The 21,973-nt window shown below is 46.4% G+C and overlaps 1 protein-coding gene across 3 annotated transcripts in view; it reads left to right on the top strand.

Moving 5' to 3' along the window:
* Nucleotides 1-6: 6 nt before the first annotated feature.
* The window catches only part of ACADSB (acyl-CoA dehydrogenase short/branched chain), a 40,116-nt gene continuing 18,149 nt past the window's right edge, over nt 7-21,973 (top strand). For 2 of the 3 annotated variants that reach the window (XM_059172924.1, XM_059172922.1), the window contains exon 1: nt 7-158. In XM_059172924.1, the coding sequence (XP_059028907.1) occupies nt 117-158 (42 nt within the window). In that variant the 5' untranslated portion in view covers nt 7-116. The remainder of the gene's footprint in view (nt 159-21,973) is intronic. The other variant, XM_059172925.1, reaches the window with a different exon arrangement.

Genomic DNA, 21,973 nt, shown 5'->3' with positions numbered 1-21,973 from the left:
GCTGGGGCGGGGGCGGAGACGAGGCCCTGGCTCCGCCCCAAAGCGCTGCCGCCGGGCCGGGAGGCACTGAGCAGGGACTTATTGGGCTTGGCACAGCGACTTGGTCTGCAGCACCCATGGAGCGAGCGGCTGCTCGGCTACTGCGTGGCAGCGCGCTGGTGAGTGCGCTGGCGCCGGGCGTCCCAGGAGTCGGGGACGACCTTGGCACTGGCGGCGGGGGCTTCTCATATAACGGGACCGGGGAGCCCGCTGCACGTCCCGGGTGGGAGCCTCCTCTACGCCGGATCGGTCTCAGACCCTTCACCCGGGGCTGATCGCGACTCCCATCTCCCTCCAGGCCTCTGGCGGAGCCGGCCTCCGCTTCTCTTAGGAGGGCTGACAATAGCAGCTAGTGAGAAAGGGGCTGGGAGCTATTCTAGAAGCTTCTTTGCGGGAGCACGCACCATGAGTGGAATCGGAGCCACTAGGCCCTGGGAGCCTCGGAGTTTAGGATCTTTAGGGGCATTTTGCAGAGATGTTACCTCCCTATTGCCACGTTTCCCCAATTATTACATTTCACCCCCACTCCCAATTTTAACTGAAAAGATGGTTAAAATACAGTCACGGTCTCTTTCTGAGCAGAGCGTTTCCCTGTCTTGTGCGGCCCATCTCCAACATTAGGAAGGGACCTCGGAGTTAGTCAGACTTAGCGACCAGTTAAAGAATTCCCTCTGCCCTTTATCTCATTACTGGAGCCCCAGCATCTTCCATGGGTGAGCTCTGCGCGGTTCAGGGGTGCCCATTCCCGCCCCGCTGCCTTGAACTTGAGCTGAAACCTGCTTCCCAGGGTTACCATTCCACCTGTTGTACCCAATTCTGCTCTGTGGACTGGCCCAAACTGTAGATTCTTTGATACTTCGTCAGGGTTTTCTCATCACATTAAGCATTCCCACTATCCAGCTTTTTGTCCTAGGGCATGCTTTCCAGAAAACCCACACACATTTGGATTGGGGCACTTCGTAGTCATCTTGACTTCTGCTTCATTGTAAACGTTTTCATTCTTCCCATTTGCTTTAAAGGCTCTTCAGAGTGCTCCTTCAGTGAGTGTTATGCCCAGAGGCAGAACTCTTGTTTGCTTAATTAGGAGTAGTTAATGTTATTTGATTGTTTTACGGGCTTGGGGTATTAAGAAAATTACTAAAGTCATATTGGGATATTGCTGCAAAGATATAAGCCTTTATGACACTGTGAGTACTATTTTATACTTGTTTTAACAGTTTAGTAAAGAAAATTCCCAGGGCTTTGCAGTTTGACTCTCCTTTTAGAGTCAGCCTTCATTGACCACATACTGTGTGGCAGACTTGTTCTTGGCTCTACCTGTGTCATCTCATTTGATTCTTTTTTTTTCTCAAGACTTTATTTATTTATTGGAGAGTGAGCGAAAGAGCACAAGCGGGGCTGGGGGCAAAGGGAAAAGGGAGCTTAGCAGGCTCAGCAGGGAGCCTGATGCCTGGCTCAAACCCAGGACCCTGGGATCATGACCTGAGCCAAAGGCAGACTTTTAGCCAGCTGGGCCACCCAGGCACCCCTGATCTTACTTAATTCTTATGAACCATCCCACACAGTGGTAGTTTAATCTGTTGGCTACAGAGGCCGATGCTGAAAAAAACATCATGTGACTTGCTCAGGGTCACTCAGCTAGAAAGTGGTAAGAGCTGGTGTTCCAATTCCAGTCTGATGCTAAATTTCATGCACTACTGCCTCCCTCCCTTAGAGGTAGTGGAGACCTATTTCGTTTGGATTTGTTTTGGACTTTGTTTGGATTTCTTTGGATTTTGTTTGGATTTATTGGGGTTTATTGTCTTTCATATTTTTTAAAGCTCATTTACATTAATTAGCTAATGTGATTGATGGGATGGTGACTCTAGCACCGTGGTTAAGAATGTGGTTTTGCAGCCAGATTGCATGGGTTTGAGCACAGGCTGTGTCACTTCGTAGCAGTATAATCTTGGACAGGTTACCTCTGTGGATCTTAGTTTCTTGATCTATAAAATGGGGGAGAATAATAGCATCTAACCATAGGGGGATGTGAAGCCTTTAAAATAGTGCCTCGGGGCGCCTGGGTGGCTCAGTGGGTTAAGCTGCTGCCTTCGGCTCAGGTCATGATCTCAGGGTCCTGGGATCGAGTCCCGCATTGGGCTCTCTGCTCAGCAGGGGGCCTGCTTCCCTTCCTCTCTCTCTGCCTGCCTCTCTGCCTACTTGTGATCTCTCTCTGTCAAATAAATAAATAAAATCTTTAAAAAAAAAAGAAATAGTGCCTGATGTATGGGGCGCCTGGGTGGCTTAGTGGATGAAGCCTCTGCCTTCGGCTCAGGTCATGATCTCAGAGTCCTGGGATCGAGCCCCGCATCAGGCTCTCTGCTCAGCAGGGGAGCCTGCTTCCCCCTCTCTCTCTGCCTGCCTCTCTGCCTACTTGTGATCTCTCTCTCTCTCTGTCAAATAAATTAATTAATTAATAAAATAGTACCTGGTGTAGAATCAGATGTCATTTAATGTTAGCTTTTATTATTGCCATGCGTGAGGCATCATGTCCCATGGCAGATACACTAAAGACCCTGAACACTTAGCTTTTAGAAATTTCTCTTTTAGTGGAGAAGTTAGAACTGTATCCAACAAATCTGCTGTTATGAAGACATACAAATCCCAGGGGTCCACAGTCTGCCTGTGGGTTCGGAGGAGGGAGCAATGATCAGGACCATTAGGGGAGAAAGAGGCTCTTTGGGAGCTGGGTTTAGATTTTAGGAGAAGAGAATTGGGAAAAACACTGTAACAAAAGGGGGGCATTTTAAGGAATGCTGGCGTTTATCCTTTGGATTGTCCAGAGCCTTGGAAGGTTTTGAGCTTTGGTGGTAGAGAATCATCTATGATCTCGGTTTATTGCTGTCATAGCAGGTGGCATGGAGGGTAGAGAATTGCGAAGTAGGGCCAGTTTTGGTCCCTCTCAAAGATCAAAGGGGCGCCTGGGTAGCTCAATAGGTTAACTGTCTGCCTTCCGCTCAGGTCATGATCCTGGGATCAAGTCCTGCCTGGGCTCCCTGCTTAGCTGTGGGTCTGCTTCTCCCTCTCCCCGAGTGGTGCTGTCTCTCACTCTTTCTCAAATAAAAATTTTTAAAAGAAAAAGATAAATGGAAAGGCAGAATTTAGTGAGAATTTACAGTAGGCCAGGGAGAGCATTTTATATCCTGCACCCAATGCCCTCTTTCCTATTGGACAGGTAGTAGTGGCTTCATCTCACCAATGAGGAACTGGGAGGTGGTGAGTGTTCAATGTGCCCTTGACATCCAACAGTAAGGTCACAGCATGGACACTCAGCCACGCTTGCCTTCTCAGAAGGACTTTGTTGTCCCTGCAAATACATCAGAACAAACCTGTCCCTTATGTTTGGACAACCCAATTTGTAGGGAATTGACTTGGTCACCCCGTGGTTCCAAAATATTTTAGGCAACTTGATACTTCACAAAAGGTCATTCTTTTTTTTTTTTTTTTTAAGGATTTTTATTTTATTTATTTGACCGACAGAGATCACAAGTAGGCAGAGAGGCAGGCAGAAAGAGGGAAAAGCAAGCTCTCCACTGAGCAGAGAGCCCTATGCAGGTCTCGATCCCAGGACCCTGGGATCATGACCTGAGCTGAAGGCAGAGACTAACCCACTGAGCCACCCAGGTGCCCCGCAAAAGGTCATTCTTGAAAAATATTCTTGATACGATACTTCCTTGTTAGGTTAATCCTGTAAAGGACTTTGAGTTGTTGGAACTGCTAAACTAGATACATATCTTGTTCAGCTTTTTGTTATTCAAGAAAACCGACAGCACTTTTTTGGACATCTGTGGCATCTGGGCAGTGAGAGCTGAGTACGTGCATAAGCAGAAATTATTCACCTGCCATAAATCCAAGCCCTGGAGTCAGAGCACCTCTCCACTGCCTCATAGCGGGACAACCTCAAGACAGGTTCTTGAGGTTCTGCTTCTCTTTCTTTTCCTGCAAAGTGGGGAGGACAGTAGTATTAGGGCGATGTTAGATGTTAAGTGCTTAAAACGGCCCTTGGTGCTTAGTAAGTACTCAGTAAACGCTCACTGTTAATACGCGCAGAGTCCATTACTAGTAACTCCAGGAGGAGGGGGTGGGGTGTCTTTGTGCAAAGTACTCTGATTAATGTTGGGGGTCTGTATGTTTACAACACGGTCTTTGACCTCAGGGAAATTACATTTTTAGTTGGAGAGACAAGGTATATGTGTTAAGAAGTGCCATTAAGGCTATAGAAGATTTGATTTATTCCCAGTGTTACATAAATAGCATGGACAGATGTGCTTATAGAAGGAGGGGCTGGAACTGAGCGTCAAAAGAAGGGATGGCTTAGGTTTAGGGAAAGCAGCAGAGGGTTGGAGATTATAGGCCAAGGGAGCTGTGTGCACCAAGGTATAGCGTAGCAATATACAGCACTAGTTTAAGAAATAATTATTCTAAGACTGCTTGTGTGGTAAGTTCGCAGTTTGATGGAGTGAGTTAAAATGACGAGTCTCTATCACGTGTCGTGGTTATGTCCATACTTGTTCCTGCAACAGTGAGAGTTGCTCCAACAGGGTTATCCACAGTCCCAGAGAACAACCCTTTGTCTACTAAAACACAAGCATTCATAACGTTATTACTCATCAGTACAGAAATGCATTTTTTCCAATGCAAATAGGGCCTTCTTTCCCAGCCTTCTTTCTTTCCAGTGCCAAGAAGACTTGAGTAATCATAATGATCTTCTCTGGCAGCGGTTAAGATGCTCTCTCCTTTCTTCCAAGATCCTTTCACCAGACTTGCCTTGGGCTTACATGGCTTTGACTCCTCCTTTCCTAAGTGCTAGACCAGGGGTTCTCAATTTGGGCGCTGTCGACCTCTGAGGCCAGACCGTTCTCTGTTGTGGGAGGCTGCCCTGTGCATCCCAGAGTGTGGGGCACCCCTGGCTCCTGCCACAGCTCAGCCTGTCTCCAGGTACTGCCAGCGTTCCTTCGGGGCAAAAGTGTGCTGCTATCAGATCCGCTGGTATAGACCCGTGCTCCGTGTGTACTCCGAGGGTGGGAAACTGTGGCCCTTCTCCTTATAACCTGGGAGAAAACTGCCTCATCCTACTATTTGCCCCACCCAGTTTCTTGACCATGGAAATTGGTTTTCAAGATCTCAGCAGGAGCCACTGAGATCCTGAGCTGCTGTTGGCCGAAGAGTCTCAGCAGATAAAACGGGCAGTACCTTGCAGAGGAAACCCGAGAGGTTAGATCCCACTTAGACCACTTCAGAAGTTCGCCTGTTGGGGGACAGGCCCTCAGCTAAGGTGATACCACTGAACGGGGCATTCATAAAGGAAGCCTTGAGAAGATTGGGTCATCATCTTGAAATGGAGGAATTAGATGGACACCATGTTTTCTGAATTGAGTAGTTGAGTGATGTGCAAAGATTGGGGCATCTGGAGGAAAACAGTTTAGGGGGAACAGAATGAAAGATGATTCATTCTGCTTTAGATGCCAGACTTCTAAAAGTGTCAGTTAAACTTAGGACTGGAAGCACTTTGAAAGCTGAGGAGGAGAGGGATCTGGAAACTAGTAGAATCAGAGCCAGAGTTACAGGTCTGAGCCTTTGGTGTCTATCACAGACCATTCGGGGGGACTGTTGAAGACAAGCAAGGCAAAGAGAATTATTGTGGGGTGTCCCTTAGAGGAGGATTTGTGACGAGGAGGCTTTATTCAGAACTGGAGCAAAAGAAGGAAAGGATGTTTAAGTCCAGTTGTAGGAGCAAAAGTACCAACAGAGCTTGAGCCAGCTAGAGTAAAGAAAAGAACCCCTAGGGAGCAGGGGCAGGATGTTTTCAGATTTGCAGAGGAACCCAGGGCTAGCCTTCGGAGATGCTGGAATGCCCATTGAGGCAGGGTGTGAACTGAGTCTGTTTAAGGAGAGAGAACCGCTTCAGGTTCTTAAGCTCGGGTCGTTCCTTTCAGTGTCCACCAGCCCCTGCAGGCATTTAGGTGTGCAACTCTGTGTCTGGAACCTCAGGTCTCTTGACTTCTGTGTTAACTGCTCTCTCTGCTGCTAACCTGGTTTACCTGCAAAGGAAGGCAGCTCCCATACCTGGTAAGGTGCTGGATCCAAGTTAATTACACAATTAAAGATTGTTTTAAAGGGCGCCTGGGTGGTGCAGTTCATTGAGCATCGGACTCTTGATTTTAGCTCAGGGTAGTAGGTTCAGGCCCCCTCTATGAAGCCTACTTTAAAGAAAAATGTTTTAAGTTCATTAAAAACTTCGTTTTGTAAGTTTTCTTTAGAAATAGGGATAGTTTTGGAAAGAGAGTTGCTGACCTGGCCAGGGCCATATGAAGGCGGACAGGTTTCCTCTATGCTGATGCCCTGGCCCTGGGCCCCATCTTGCTTTAGTTTGTTCTCTCCTGAGACCAACCATCTCTGTGTATTCTTCTCCTAGAAAGTGGTGGCATTGTTCCGAACCAGTAGATACTGGAAGGAGGAGCCCCAGACTGGTGGAAGGGAAGGACTGCCTTTTTAATAGCTCCAGAGAACTCCTAGCACAGAAGCTACTGGTTATGGAGAAAGCAAGCAGAGGTCAGAGGGGTTCTGTTCTGGTGGAGAAGTTTTGGCTCAAGGATAGGAAAGCAGAGAAAGGATCCACTTAAAATTTGAAGTGGGATATGCAGTACTTAAATGAGATCTTAAAATGGATATCCTGGATTTAGTTAGAATTCAGTAAGAGATCTGTCTAAAAGATGAGAATCCTCCTTTAGAAAGTGGGGAAGATGGGGCGCCTGGGTGGTTTAGTGGGTGTTAAAGCCTCTGCCTTAGGCTCAGGTCATGATCCCAGGGTCCTGGGATCAACCCTGCATCGGGCTCTCTGCTTCCTCCTCTCTCTGTGCTTGTCTCTCTGCCTACTTGTGATCTCTGTCTGTCAAATAAACAAATAAATAAAATCTTTAAAAATAATAAAAAAGAAAGAAAGAGAGAAAGTGGGGAAGAAACATTGCGTCATCGAGTCTACGGAAGAACCCAGAAGCCATGGTCAATACCGCAGCATTAAGAAGCAAATCTCCTTACCGCCCCCACTGCCTCTCCTCCCCTTGCTGTACAGAAGACTAGCCAACTTTGCAGGGCCCTGCCTCCTCCTACCACAGAGCCCGAGGCAGTAGAAGAAAAATGTGGCCAGCTGATTACGTAAAAGGGCCCTGTGTCAGTTACAAGTTCTGTGTTAAATACTGTCCAGTAAACCTGCAAAACTATTTATATACTAAAGTGATCTTTATACTGCAAGGAGCATAAAAACAGTGCAAAAATCACTGTTTTCATTTTGATTAGGTTAATTAAGCTATAGCAATAACAAGCAGTGAGCATAATTAAGCACATCAGCATTTAACCTTGCCTTGTATTTATTCACTTTTTAAAAGGTTTTATTTATTTACTGGTCAGGGAAAGAGAGCATGCGTGTGCACAAGCAGGGGGAGCAGCTGGCGGAGGGAGAAGCAGGCTCCCCACTGAGCAGGGAGCCTGGTGTGGGACTCGATCCCACCTGAGCCGGAGGCAGATGCTTAACTGACCCAGGCTCCCCGCCTTGTCCTTACCATGTAACATCTTGGCAAAAGGGACCTTCCCCTCTTCACTACTACTTCCTGCTGGAATATGTCTTAAATTTATATGTTTTAGAAACAGGTGCAAATTTTAAGAGATGTGATGTTTAGCTTTTTATTCATTCTTCTAAATTGTTGACAAAATTCTCATAAGCCATATGAATTTCTGTAATGTAAAGCTATGACATTTGGTTTCACTAATTTTAAGATTTTTATTTATATATTTATTTGACAGACAGAGATCACAAGTAAGCAGAGAGGCAGGCAGAGAGAGAGGAGGAAGCAGGCTCCCCGCCGAGCAGAGAGCCCGATGAGGGGCTTGATCCCGGGACCCTGGGATCATGGCCTGGGCAGAAGGCAGAGGCTTAACCCACTGAGCCACCCAGGTGCTCCTGGTTTCTCTAATTTTAAAGCAGCCTGTTTAACTTAATTTGGGGGGAAGTGGTGATAGAATTTTTTAAGACTTTATTTTCAGTAGGTAATCATAAATTCTCATGCAGCTGTCAGAAGCAACACAAAGAGAATCCTACATACTCTTCAGCCAGTCTGCTAGTGGTATCATCTTACAAAAACTCCAGGACAGTTACACAGCCAGGACACTAACATTGAGACCATCCATCAGACTTACTCAGGAACCTGCAGCTTCACCTATAAATGTATATATTTAGTCCTGTGAGGTTTCCCCATGTGTGTGTTTATGTATCCACATCCACAATCAAGCCAGAGGACATTCCCAGCTTCACAAACATCCCTGCATTCCCCTTGTTGAACTGCATGACGTCCCTGAGCCTGGTGACCTAGTGCTTCTGTTCTCCTTCTGTATAATTTTATCATCTCAAGAATGTTGGATAAATGGGGTGCCTGGGTGGCTCAGTGGGTTAAAGCCTCTGCCTTCAGGCTCAGGGCTCAGGTTGTGATCCCAGGATCCTGGGATGGAGCCTCACATGGGCTCTCTGCTTACTGGGGAGCCTGCTTCCCTCTCTCTCTCTCTCTGCCTCTCTGCCTACTTGTCTCTGTCAAATGAACAGAAATCTTTAAAAAATAATTAAAAAATAAAAAGAATGTCGGATAAGTGAAATCATAGCTCTGTAACCTTTGGGACTAGCTTTGTACATTCAGCAGGATTCTCCTGAGATGCCAACAAGTTGTTTCCTGACTAAATAGTTTGTTCCTTTTATTGCTGCGCAATATTCCCCTTTAGAGGAGGAAAATCTCTTCTGCCCTGTTGGGTTCAGGAGCTGGAGTCTGGAAATTAGGCTGACAATAAACATTAACTGAAGGAAAAGGTTTATTTCATCTGTATGGGGGACCCAACAAAAGGAGCTGGCTCTTCCAAACGTTGAGATTAAAGGCTTCCATTCCTTGGTAGGGACAAGGGAAGTGGCAAAAAATGGACTCAAAGGGAAAAACAAAAAGGTTTCTTTTAGGAAAGACATGGATTTTTAGGAGGGCAGGCAGGAGATAAAGTTGTTGGTAATATTTGTCTATACAGGTGTTGGTACTCTTTCTATGAACCCCCCCAAGAAGGGACTTCTGGCAGCCTCCTTTCCCAAAACCTACTGCTTTTAGACAGATGAAGGATACTCCAAGAAGACTTTTTTTCTGCATCTGTTAATCTCAGATGCCTTCAGGTTAAAACCAACCTTTCTGCCAACCCTGGGGTTCCAAGTGGATTCCCCACCATGAGCCATACACTGTCTGTGTGTCACTGTTCACCTCGCAAGACATAGTTGGGTTGTTTCCAGTGTTCGGCTCTGAGCAATAAAGCTGCTCTGCACATCTGTGCGCAGGCTTTTCTTCAAACTTGCAGTGCTCATTTCTCTGAGTGAGTACTCAGGAATGCAGGGACACACGGGAAGTGCACAGTTGTGTGAAACTGCTGGCCAGGTTTCCAGGCAGTCCTGTCTCCTGTGCCCGGTGGCCGTGGCGTGTGAGAGCTATTTCTGCCTCATTCTTGCCATTGGTTGTCAATGTCACTATGACTTTTTTTTATTTTAACCAATCTGATCATCTCTCACTGCGTTGATTTGCTCTTAAAATGTTTTTTAGTTTCCAGCAGGATCAGAAGGAGAGGGATTCTGGTTGTTGACGGTGAAAAGATCCTTTTTTAATGGATTATACATATTTAATTACATCATAAAATAATATTATTTTATCTTTTCTGGGTCTGTAAAGTTGAATCAGTACTGTGAAAGAGAAAACCGGAGGCCCAAAATGGTATGGTTTGGGTTAAGGGCCCCAAGGCGGGGGACCAAGAGTTAACACCTAACTTAATTGTTTCCCCAAGAATGTAACCTTTAATGGGTCAACTTGGAATTTCCTGGTCCAACTAGGAAAGGTACTGAGAGACCCCTTCAGCTCCCCTTAGGAGGGAGGGCAGCCTTGCCTAAACAGTGCATTCCTTGATGACAAACTACTTTCTTCTTTTTTTAATGTCTTCTCTGCCTTGAAAACCTTTCTGTTGTTTAGCTCGGTGGCTCTCCCCTCTGCTTGCTAGATGGGATGCTGCCCATTCATGATTGTTGGGCAAAGCCAGTTAGATCTTCAGATTTACTTGGTTAAAAACACTTGTTTCTTAATAGTGCAAAAGGACATGAAAAATACCATCAAGGTCTGTCTACCAAGGGTGAGCACTTTATCTAGCTGTAGAATCATTATATGATTTTTATGGACTTGGAAATCAAAAAGGACTTAGGGGGAGCCTGGCTGGCTCAGACACTGGAGCACGCCACTCTTGATCTCAGGATCATGGGTTCCAGCCCCACACTGGGCATAGAGCTCACTCTAAATAAAAGTGGGGGAGTACTTAGAAAAAAAATGAAATCTATTCATGCAACTGTTGTCATTAGCCAGTGTTAAATGCCTATTAAATTAGAAAATTAAATGTATAAAATACTAAAAATAAGCAAGGGCAGATCCCTTTATTAGCTTACAGTGAGGAATGTTATCCTCATTAAAAGCTGGGTGTCATCTCCCAAAAAAAGAGTAAGAATTTTGACAACAGACTTCTGCATGACAACACAAAACAAGAATAAGCGAAGTCAGAAGGCAAATGGCAAACCGGTTTTAAAAAATTAATTTCCTACTCCTGGAAATCAGGGAAGAAAAAACAACCGAATAGGAAAATGGACAAAGGACACGAATAAACCGTAAATAGAAAAAGAACGACAAATGGTTCTTAAACATATGAAAAGATGTGCAAACTCATAGGAGAAATACAGTATGGGAACACTGCGATACAGTTCTCCTCTGTTAGATGGACACAGAAGTCCAAAAGTTGAGCAATGTGCTCTGCTGGCCAGGCCCTAGGGAAGTGGGCACCCTTTCACACTTATCAGTGGGAGTAAGTGTGGTTTCACTGCTGCCAACGACAACCCGGGAACACTTAATCCAAAATTTTTTTTTTTTTAAAGATTTTATTTATTTGACAGACAGAGATCACACGTAGGCAGAGAGGTAGGCAGAGAGAGAGGAGGAAGCAGGCTCCCTGGTGAGCAGGAAGCCTGATGCGGGGCTCGATCCCAGGACCCTAGGATCATGATCTGAGGCGAAGGCAGAAGCCCTAACCCACTGAGCCACCCAGGCGCCCCACTTAATCCGAATTTTGAATTCCATTCATGCTCTCTAAAATAGAATTCCCACTTCCAGTGTGTGCCACAGGCAGAGTTCCCAGGGAGTGAAATCATACAGGTTAGAGGTCTCTCACTGAAGCAGTTCTTTGAATTCTCAGAAGCTTATTTTGAAATTCGTAATGAGGTGCCAGGAAGTCACATCAATTGGAAGGAGAGATCCACCCACCATCAATCAGATCAGATGGGATCAGCACCCTTCTGCCACCCGTGGTTACCTTTTCACAGCAGTTACCAGAACCGGAAATGAGTATCACAGGCTGAAGGAATTAGCCCACCTAAGTGGTGCAGAAATTATTATTGTGAGCTTGAAAAGCATCTGAGCAGTCGCGAGGAACGCTGTCTAAACTGAAGCCTCTGGAAAACAGATTTTAGATGAAGAAACTATCTTTTCTCCTGTTAATCTGTTTCTTGTCAGTGCCCAGCTGCCCCCTCCCACCCACGCCGCACACCCTTCCTGTAGGTAAAGGAAAAGTTTTCTTTCCAAGAAATGTATTATGTGTGTATAAATATACACACATACTCCAACTAGGTGTCTATAGATCTGCCGTGTTCTGTTGCCTTGAGCTTTGTGTAACCTTGTCCACAACTGAGACATGCGCTGACACAGTGACACGGAGGCCCCCCATGTTGCAGCATTATTTATAATGAAATTATTTTTTTTTAATGTTTTGTTTATTTATTTGACACAGAGAGAGAGATCACAAGTAGGCAGAGAGGCAGGCAGAGAGGGAGAGGGGGAAGCAGGCTCCCTGCTGAGCAGAGAGCCCAGTTCGGGGCTCGATTTCAGGACCCTGAGATCATGACCTGAGCCGAAGGCAGAGGCTTAATCCACTGAGCCACCCAGCTGCTTCCTTTCACAGAGGACAAGGAGGAAAATAAGGAAATGTATTTCTGTTTGCTTAGATTTGTATATAAAGAATGTGACAAAGGTAATAAGCTAATCAAGTGGTCACCTGTGTGGGAAGTTGAGAAGTGGGCCGGATCGGGATGGCACAACAGCTTTGGGATTGACACAGTTTTTTTTGAACCTCGTTACTTGTTTAACACAAAGAAATTTTAAAGCCAGACACTTTGGGGGAAGAGTGGGGAGGGGAGGGGGAAGCAGGGAGGCACATTCATGAGTCACGACTACAGACAAGGAAATGGTTGAGCTTTTGAAACTTAGCTGCAAGAGGGGTTGAGTTTTTACTCTCCAAGTCATGCATGTAAGCCAGGTTCCAGCCCAGGCTATGTCTCAGAATCGTCCAGGGAAGCTTTTTAGAAATACAGAAACCCAGGCTTCATTTTGGGTCTCTTAAATCAGGGTCTTAGTTGGTAGGGCTGTACTCTCTCTCTTTTGCTGGAAGCTGCCCCAAGTTACCAAGAGTGGCAACCCCTGATTTAAACATACTTGTTTCCAAGATCTTAATAGAGTTGGTAAACGTTCCCAGAATAAACCATTTTTTTAGTTTAATTACATGTAACTGTTTTTGACAGTTAGGTTCTTAAGAAATCCATAAAGTTGTCCCGCGGTGTGATGCCGAGCACCTATCTAAAACCTATACCTGGCATTTTAAAGGCGAGCCTACTTCGGAAATCCAGAGCAGACATGATTTGGGCAATGACACATACTTTTAGAAAGGCAAAACATTAAATATTCTTAGAAAATATTTCTAATATACAAAAAAATGCAGGGAACAATATAACTGGCAACCTACCTTTGCTACAGTTTTGGGGTTTTTTGTTTTGTTTCGTTCTGTATTTAAGAAGCAAAACACGTGGGGTGCTTGGGTGGCTCAGTCGGTTAAGCGTCTGCCTTCGGCTCATGTCATGGTCCTGGGGTCCTGGGATCCAGGGATCCAGCCCCGCATCAGGCTCTCTGCTAGGGGAAGAGGCTGCTTCCCCCTCTCCCTCTGCTGCTCCCCCTGCTTGTGCTCAGGGTCAAATAAGTAAATAAAATCAAAGGAAGGAAGGAAGGAAAGAAAATACTTTACACAAAGCCCATACTTCTACTTCCACTCCTCCTGCAGAGGGAACCATAATCCTGACTCTGTGGCGTGTGCTTCTTGTTCATGTTTTTAAACTTTTACTGCATCTCTGTGTCTCCCTAAGAATATATACTATCATTTGGTGTGTTTTTAAAGTATCCATAAATGCTATCATCCCAAACAAATCCTTTTGCAAATTGCTTTGTTAACTCAATATTATATTTTTAAGGTTTTTCCGTGTTGATATATGCAGCTCCCCAGTTCACTTTAAGTGCTCTACAGTATTCTGTTGACTTATAGGGGAGGAAAAAATATTCTGCACTATACCCTCCTACGTTCTTGGCTCAGATTCCTCTGTCATAAAAGACAGATTAACAGGGGAGAAAATTACAAACAAATTTAGTAACCTGTACACCTTATGTATGAATGGGAGAAACCCAGGAAAACGGAGTGATTCTGAAATGGCCCAAGCCACCATCCCCTTAAATACTGTTACCAGCTAAATACAAACGCTGGTACGTTTATGGGAGATTGCCAGGAAAAGCACAGTAAATAAGGGTGGGGTGGTTATGCAGGTTTATGTCCTTGCCTTTTCTAGGGATCTGGTCACCTGTTCTGGCACAGAGAGGAAGACGTGCTTACACAGGGAGATCTCTCTTACACACGTAGAGCAGTAACACCTCCCGCAGAAGTGTGACTGACGTGTTCTCAGTTTCCAGAGCTGCCCTGCTGTTTCTTACAAATAACCAGCTCGAGAAAATCCTTCTGGCAAACAGACACATTTTTGCCGTGGCAAATTCTTCTCCTCTTCAGAATGCAATTACAACTTACGCATTCCTTTGTTGACAGAAATTGGATTTTTAATTTGTCACCTTTGTAAATTTCACTGCATTGTTTGCAAGCGTGTACTCATGCGTATGAACGAAAGGGGAATTGCTGGGCCTTGGTCTGGACTGTCACTTAAGTAGTGATTAGACCTGTTTTTACACTCAACCCGCAGAGCAGGAGAGTTTCTTCCCACTTAAAGAAAAATTATTCATGACCTGTGTTAAAGACGATAAGGAAGACTTGATTCAAGGAGGGGCTTCTGCATGGGATTTTTGCAGTAGGGAGGTGAGATCAAGCTCAGTACCAAAGTACAACAAGGACAAATGGAGATTTCTAGCGAACAAGTCGGGATAGAAAATCACTAAGAAGGAACGACAGGGTTAAGCGAGATTCTTGGGGGGGGGGGGTTGAGGGCGAGGCTGGGGGCAGGCCACCCGAACATGGACCACCTTGGCATGAACATTATTATGAGTTAAAAGCAACCAAAACCCAGCAGGTTCAGGAAAAGCTCTCTACCTCCCCCTCACCTGCCTGCTTGTACCAGGAAGAAAGCTATCAAGAGTACATAGTAGAGTAACCTGTGGGGTGCCTGGCTGGCTAAGTCAGTAGAGCATGTGACTCTTGGTCTTGGGGTCCTACATTGGGTGTAGAGCTCACCAGAAAAAAAGAAAGAAAAAAGGCTATCTTTTGTTTTCCAAACATCTTCCTCCTCCTTCCTGCGAATGGTCTCCACTTCGGGCCCCGGCCGTCTGCCCCTCCTTAGCTCACAGAAACACCGTGTTGCCTGTCTTCGCAGTTGCCATGTCTCTGTGGACTGCCTGTGCTTGTGCCATTCAGTTTGATTTTCTCCTGTTAATCTGTCTCTTCTCAACTGGAGTCTTCAGCCAGCCAGAAGGACCCTGAAGAGTAGAAAAAAGTCTCCCTCTCCAGCACTTGCTAGATTCATTCACACTCACCAGGATTCTTGCTGGAGGCAGACCACGCGATCAGAGATACCGAGGGCTGGTGTTTTCATGAGGCTGACCCAGCAGGGTTCTCGCCAGAACTGAACTAAGCAGCCCAAGGGCAGTGCCCGAGGACGGTGCCTAAGATCAGGGCCTAGTTAGAGAGACTCAGGAGCTGACTCACATTTGGCTTAGGGCGAGCGTCTTTGTCAAACATCCTCAGCACTCGAGGGTCAGATGGTGGGGGCAAAGCTAGAGCAGGAGACCAAGACTGGCGGGAGAGAACGGGACGGAAAGGAGGAGAGAGCATTTGGAAGGAGGAGGAGGTGCCCACCTGAACTCCGTCTGTGGAGAGCAGGCGGGCCGGAGCCCGAAAAGCACGGAGAGCTGGTGGAGCCCCTGCGGGGAGGGGGCTGGCCACTGGTTGGGGGCGCTCAGGAGGCCTGGAGGGTGAGGAAGGCCTGGCTTCAGCAGCGTGTGCTCTGCAGGGGCGGAGAGGGAGGGCGGTACCGAGGTGGAGGACAGTCGAGGAGGATTAACACGCTGAGAATGTGAGCCGCCCAAGGGGAGGGCTGAGGGTCCTGCAGAGGTGAGGGGGTGCGACACGTAGGGAGCCAGAGGGACGGGCCTTTTTTTTTTTTTTTTTTAAGATTTTATTTATTTGAGAGAGGAAGAGAGAGGGAGGAAGCAGGCTCCCCACTGAGCAGGGAGTCCCCAGTAGGACTGGATCCCAGGTACCCGAGATCATGATCTGAGCCCAAGGCAGACGCTTAACCAACTGAGTCCCCCAGGCGTCCGAGCACAGGCCTTTCTTAAGAGGGGGGACGTCATTTATATTGTCCCAGGAGCCGAGAAGGATGAGGACACCAAGTGGGTTTGGTGGCAGCAAGCTGAGGTCACTCCCATTTGTTGGCATTTATGTTTGCCATAGAAGGTGAGTCGTTGGCTGACAGTAAGGGGTGAAGCTTTGGGGGGTTTGGGATCCTGTAATCATTTTAGAGAATGGGAAAGGGTGTAAGTGGAGGTCAGTGGCGAAGAATTTATAGTTGAATGAGGCCACGTGCGCGTCTGTGTCTCCTGACCATGTCCCGTATGTGGTCATGGCTAGAGTCATGAGCGGAAGTGCAGGAGACAGACTTGGGGAGAAGTTGATGGCAGAGGGACAGCGCCAGGAATCTGGGAGCCATGGAAGTGCTGGGTGGTGTGAGCGGGGGAGGTGGGCACACAGCTCTGTGCCTTTGTCAAAGCCCTTTAAAGCCTATGCCACAAAGAATCTATTTTATTTTATGTATAAAAGTAAAATCAAACCAGATATAAGGGGGAGATGGAAAGCCGCTATGGCTGATGACTCTTAACTGCTTTCCAGTAGTGATACTGAGATTTGTAATAAATATATACTGGGTCTTCAAGGTTCTCGGCTCACAGCTCCCCAAACCTTGGGAGTTTTCTGGGCAATCAGAGCAGAGAGCATCTTTGGTTAAAATATTTGGTCTCCTTTTTTTTTTTTTTTTTAAGATTTCTTTGTTTGGGCGGAGGTGGGCAAAACAGGAAGGGACGGCAGAGGCAGAGGGAGAAGCAGGTTCCCCGCTGAGCAGGGAGCCCTACCTGGGGCTCTATCCCAAGACCCCAGGATCATCACCCAAGCTGAAGGCAGCTGCTTCACGGACTGAGCCACCCAGGCGCCCCAAAACATTTGGTCTCTTGTTTGCAGTTCCTGAAGTCCTCTGAGAACCTTGAAGGTGAAATGGATACCTCGTTGTACTCATTGTACCGTGTTGTGCCCTTGGGTACCCCCTTCCAGTCACTTGGGTTTATGCTAATGAGGTGACCTCTGGACGGCAACCAACGGTGGGGGCAGGGTGCGGGCGGCCAACCTCATGATCAGAGGACCTTACAGTTTGACCCTCCAGCCTCCTGGGAAGGAAGAGGAGCTACCGGTTGAATTCCTTGCCGCCAGCCAGTGATGTAATCAATCTGGCCTCCATAAACACCCTCAGGGAGATGCTGGGAGAGGGGTGCCCGAGCAGACGGTATGGAAGCTCCACTCCCTTTCCCCCAACCTGGCCCTGTGCCTCTCTTCGCTGGCTGTTCCTGAGGTCTATCCTTTGATAATAAACCAGTAATCCAGCAAATAATCTCCGTTCTGTGAGCTTCTCTAGTAGACTGAACAAGACTACCCCCGAGGAGCAGGTGGTAGGAACCTGTAGTCTTGTAGCCCCTGGGTCTGAAGCATGGGGGGCAGCCTGGGCTTGCCACTGCACTGTGAAGTAGACCAGGGGCCCCTTGACCTGTGGGACCCGATGCCATCTCTAGGTAGATAGAGTCGGAATTGGGTTGAATGGAAGGACACCCGGCGGGTGTGGGAGAATAGATTGTTGGTGCAGGGGAGAGGGGAAACCCCACACATTACAGTTGGTCCCACAATTATCACAGGAGACACATCACCCCATAAAGGGGGTAGGGAAGGAAGAAGGTGCAGAAACAGTGTTTTGACGGGTACCCCAAGGACACAGATGAAAAGAGCTGTACATGAGCACTGCACCGTGACAGGTACATCTGTTCTCAGAGCGGCACGGGTAGCACTGCTGAGATGGCTGTACGTGTGCCCTAGCTTCGCACAGGGAAGTCATCCTAGATTGTGAGAGCCAAGCTTCTCACCACCAGAAAGTTACCAGTGAGGGGGTACCTGGGGCGCTCAGTCGGTGAAGCGTCTGCCTTCAGCTTAGGTTGTGATCCCAGGGTCCTGGGATGGAGTCCCACATCGGGCTCCTTGCTCAGCGGGGAGCCTGCTTCCTCCTCTCTCTCTGCCTGCCTCTCTGCCTGCTTGTGATCTACGTCTGTCAAATAAATACAATAAATGAAATCTTTAAAAAAAACTTATAAAAAAAGTTACTAGTAAGAAAAGAAGACAAGATAACGTGAACTCTGGAGTGCTGGGATGGAATCAAAGGGGGAAAGACCACGCCTTAGTGCACACATGCAGAAGAGAGACCCAGGAGGGCACATCTGGTAGGAACCCCTGAGTATAGGCATTTAAGGTGGAGCCCTCTGTGTTCTATCAGAACATTTCCTTTGGAAAAGTCTAAGAGGGACTTTGCAGGTCAGCAAACTTCTCTCCTGTGTCCTGTTTTACCTTTCGGGCATCGTAAAAGCCTGTAGACTTAAGGCACTCAGAGGATGTTTGGAAGGATATTCCATTATGCTGGGACATAATGGAGAGGGGTTATGACTCCCAACAGCTAAGCTTAATGAGTTTAGCAAAAAATCTACCAGAACATTCAGCAGTCCAGGGTTCTTTACCGTTTCATGTGCTGTGGAGGAAAGGTATCCAGCAATATAGTGAAGTTTAATAGACCCTTTCTTAAAACGTTTTAAAAGGCATAAACTATGCAGGATTACAAAGGAACCCAGTTATAAAAAGCCATAAAAATGTTTTTAATTGTGATAATAGTAATAAGTGTTTCTTTAATAAGATCTGGTAACAGGTCAGCAGGTTTGAAGTCGGGAGGTGCCTCAAGATCTGTGCACCAGCTGTTATTTGATATAAAAATACCTGTAATTTCTCTCTGTGACAGTCGCAGACAACGTGTAACTTGGGGCCTCTGTTTCGCGACTGAAGGAAATGTTTGACTTAGGTTAGAGGTTAGTGAAATAAAGATATAATTTCCCCCACCCAAGTTCACAGGCTTCACTGGAGTTCACTGCGAACCTGGAGTTCGCAGACCCCAGGTTTGATCATCAGTACTAGTAAGGGCAGCAGAACTCTGGTCCGTTGAGTCAGAAACAGATCAGACTCGAGCTACAAGAAGTACTTGGCAAGGCATAAATAACTAGGATTCCACTCAAGTAGCGATTGCTGCTCTATACAAAAAAATGTGATGATGTGGTGCAAAGGGTTATAACTGTGGAAAATCATTTTGATGGAGTGGATCCCAGCGCTGCAGAGGCTGAGGTCAACACCGAGGGGCAGGGACTGTTGAAAATCATCATTGAAACCTCGGACTGTGGGTTTAAAGGCAAGGCAGGGAAATGTTTCCTTTATTAAAGACTGTCCTACTAAAAGGAACATTGTTTTTTTTTTCTGCCCGAAAGGATAGGACATAACGTTCAGTTGTAACGTTTGGTTAAAAGGGATCCCATCTGCTTAGGGTATAGCCGCTGTATTATTAAGCTCACCCTGACTCCCTAACGCCACTACCCACTTTGTAAAGCACATTCACCTCTGTGGTCTCCTGAGTCTAAAATAATTCTTATGTGTCAGCGCACCTGGGTGGCTCAGTCAGTTAAGCATCCAGCTCTTGATTTCAGCTCGGGTCATGATCTCAGGGTTGTGAGATCGAGTCCTGCCTCAGGCTCTCCACTCAGCGTGGAGTCTGCTTGGGCTTCTCTCTGCCTCTCTCTCACTCTTTCTAAATGAATACATAGAATCTTTAAAAGAAATAAAGTAATTGTTATGTGTCCAACAGTCATACACAATTTTTAGACTAAGTAGCAGGTTTTTTTAGCAATTTTTAGTCACAGCAGTGTCAAGCAGGAACAGCTGGATATTATCATCATACCTGCTGGCTTCCCGGGTTTCTCCGTGGTGGGCTTTCTGTGAAACTCAGTACAAAGGTGATAGGTTGACTCAGAGAGACGAACTCTGTAGGGGAGTCTCGTGAAGTAAATAATCTCCCCTAGAAAGAAGAATGGAGGGCAACGTGTTGGAGTTTGCAAATGTAACCGGCTAGTTTCCTGATCTTTTTGTGGAGGAGATTAGTTGGCTCCTTGTCTCACGAATTCCTAAGTCTGTGGAGGGCCCCATGCAGGACTTGCCCACCCACCGCCTCCTTCTCGGTAACCCCCCCGTCGCCCAGGCCCATCTGTCCTTGGTGCCTTCCGTACTGATCACATTCTGTCCTGATGCTTCTTAGCACCACTGCTCACCTCCTAAAGTCCTAAAGCCCCTGTGCACCTCCATTTCTTGCCTCCTTCCTCCTTAGCCGTGGTTCTTCCATCTGTTTCGTTGAGGAGAAGACATTACTACCTTCCTTCCTTCTGGTCCAAAGTGTTCCTTGCCCAACCAGGTGTCTTAACAAGGTGAAAATGTTCCATACAACTTTGCCCTGAACTATCTGCCTCCTACTTCTGCAAACAAAACAAAATTAATTACAAAATTGAGAGACACACATTTTTATTCTAACTGGCCAATGTTTGTTTTCGCTTCTGAATCTGGAGCAGAGTACACAGACTCCTGGGCACATTAACCACAAAACCAAGTGTGGGAAAGATCAACAGCGGTTTCAAACATAGTGACTCATGTTTTCTTTTGTTTTTTTTTTTTTATCAATAAGCGTTTCCATGTGTAAGCAAAACTATTGAGAAAAAATATATTGCAGTATACTGTTATATTTGCTTTTTTTTTTCTTTTTTTAACACCATGTATGGTTTTTAATCCTGCAAAACTTGGCTTTACTCTTGCCTGTTCCCTGTTCCTTGAGCCTTATAGAATTCCCCCTGGTATCCTGCGCTCTCAGGCAATTGTCAGATGCCCAGAATGCTTGTTTTTAAATCTTGTTGAATGAAAGGAAAACATTAATTCTTTTTTTTTTCCCAGCAGCTTTATTGAAGTAGAATTTACATACCGTAAAATTCATTCTTTTAAAGTGTATAATGAAATGCTTTGCTGTTCATTTACGGAATTGTAGAACCGTCTCCCCCACCCCCCACACCAGCATCAGGCAACTGCTATAGTTTCTATCTCTGTGGCTTAGTCTTTTCCGAAAATTTATATAGATAGGATTCTAGAACATGTGATATTTGGTTAGCTGGCATCTTTCACTTAGCCTGTTTTTAGTGAACCTACAAAGACTAATAACTTGTTTGTTTCCCCTGTAATAAAATTCTACAAAATAAAATTGGAAGAATACAGCAAGCATTTCAAATGGGATGGTTTCTTTTTTCAACGAAATGGGAGTAAATCCATCGTTTGAACAGCAGTTGGCAGGTTTGAAGCATCAGGGACGTAGCAGCAGGGGGACACGCCCATGGCTGGAAGAGTTCCCCTTCCAGTTTGACTCTGCGGCGGCGGCTGGGACTGCCTCCATTAGGACCGCCACCCCGTGTTCTCCCAGGTCCCAGTAGGAAGTCATGACCATCTGCCAAGCTCTTGCTGTACAGCCAGCCGATGCCTTACCAAACCCTTCATGGCATGGGTTACCGCATTAGTCCTCACAAAACTCAAGATGATGGTCTACATGTTTCAGGGTAAGAAACAGACAGAGAGGTTTTACCTGAGGTTGAAATCATTGGCCCCAGTTCACTTGGCTGCTAAATACCAGATGCCAGATTGGAAACTAGTTCTTTCAGCCCGCAGAGCCTGTTTCCTTAACCCCGATGCTGTACCATCTCTTACTGATGAGAAGCTGAAACAGAACTAGTCAGGAGAACCAGGAGAGCCCTGGTGCCTGCAGCCACCCTGGACAGGTCAGGACAGCTCCCACACCCTCACCTGTTCCCGCGCCACTTGATGACGCTCTTTGCCATGGTCCCCCCCATACTGTTATTACATTCGGGTTCCCCTCCAAAGAAGTCCATGAAATGCGACATTTTGAGAAGGAGTTCTGGGGCACCTGCATGGCACAGTCAGTTGAGCCTCTGACTCATGATTTCGGCTCAGGTCATGGTCTCAGGGTTGGGGGATCGAGCCCCAGGTGGGGCTCCGTGCTCAGTACAGAGTCTGCTGAAGATTCTTTCTCTCACTCTGCCCCCCCCCCAATAAATAAATAAATCTTTAAAGAAAGAAAGAGTTCCACCTAGAAAGTTTTGTTTTCTTTTTTTTTTTTATTAATTTTTATTTATTGTGTTAGTCACCATAGCGTACATCATTAGTTCTTGAAACAGTGTTCCAAGATTCATTGTTTGTGTGTAACAGCCCGTGCTCTGTGCAGTCCGTGCCCTCCTCATACCCGCCACCGGGC

This window comes from Mustela lutreola, chromosome 4, assembly GCF_030435805.1.
Source record: "Mustela lutreola isolate mMusLut2 chromosome 4, mMusLut2.pri, whole genome shotgun sequence".
NCBI lineage: Eukaryota > Metazoa > Chordata > Mammalia > Carnivora > Mustelidae > Mustela > Mustela lutreola.
The sequence above is the reverse complement of the archived record's forward strand: the minus strand, read 5'-3'. Positions and strand labels throughout refer to the sequence as shown.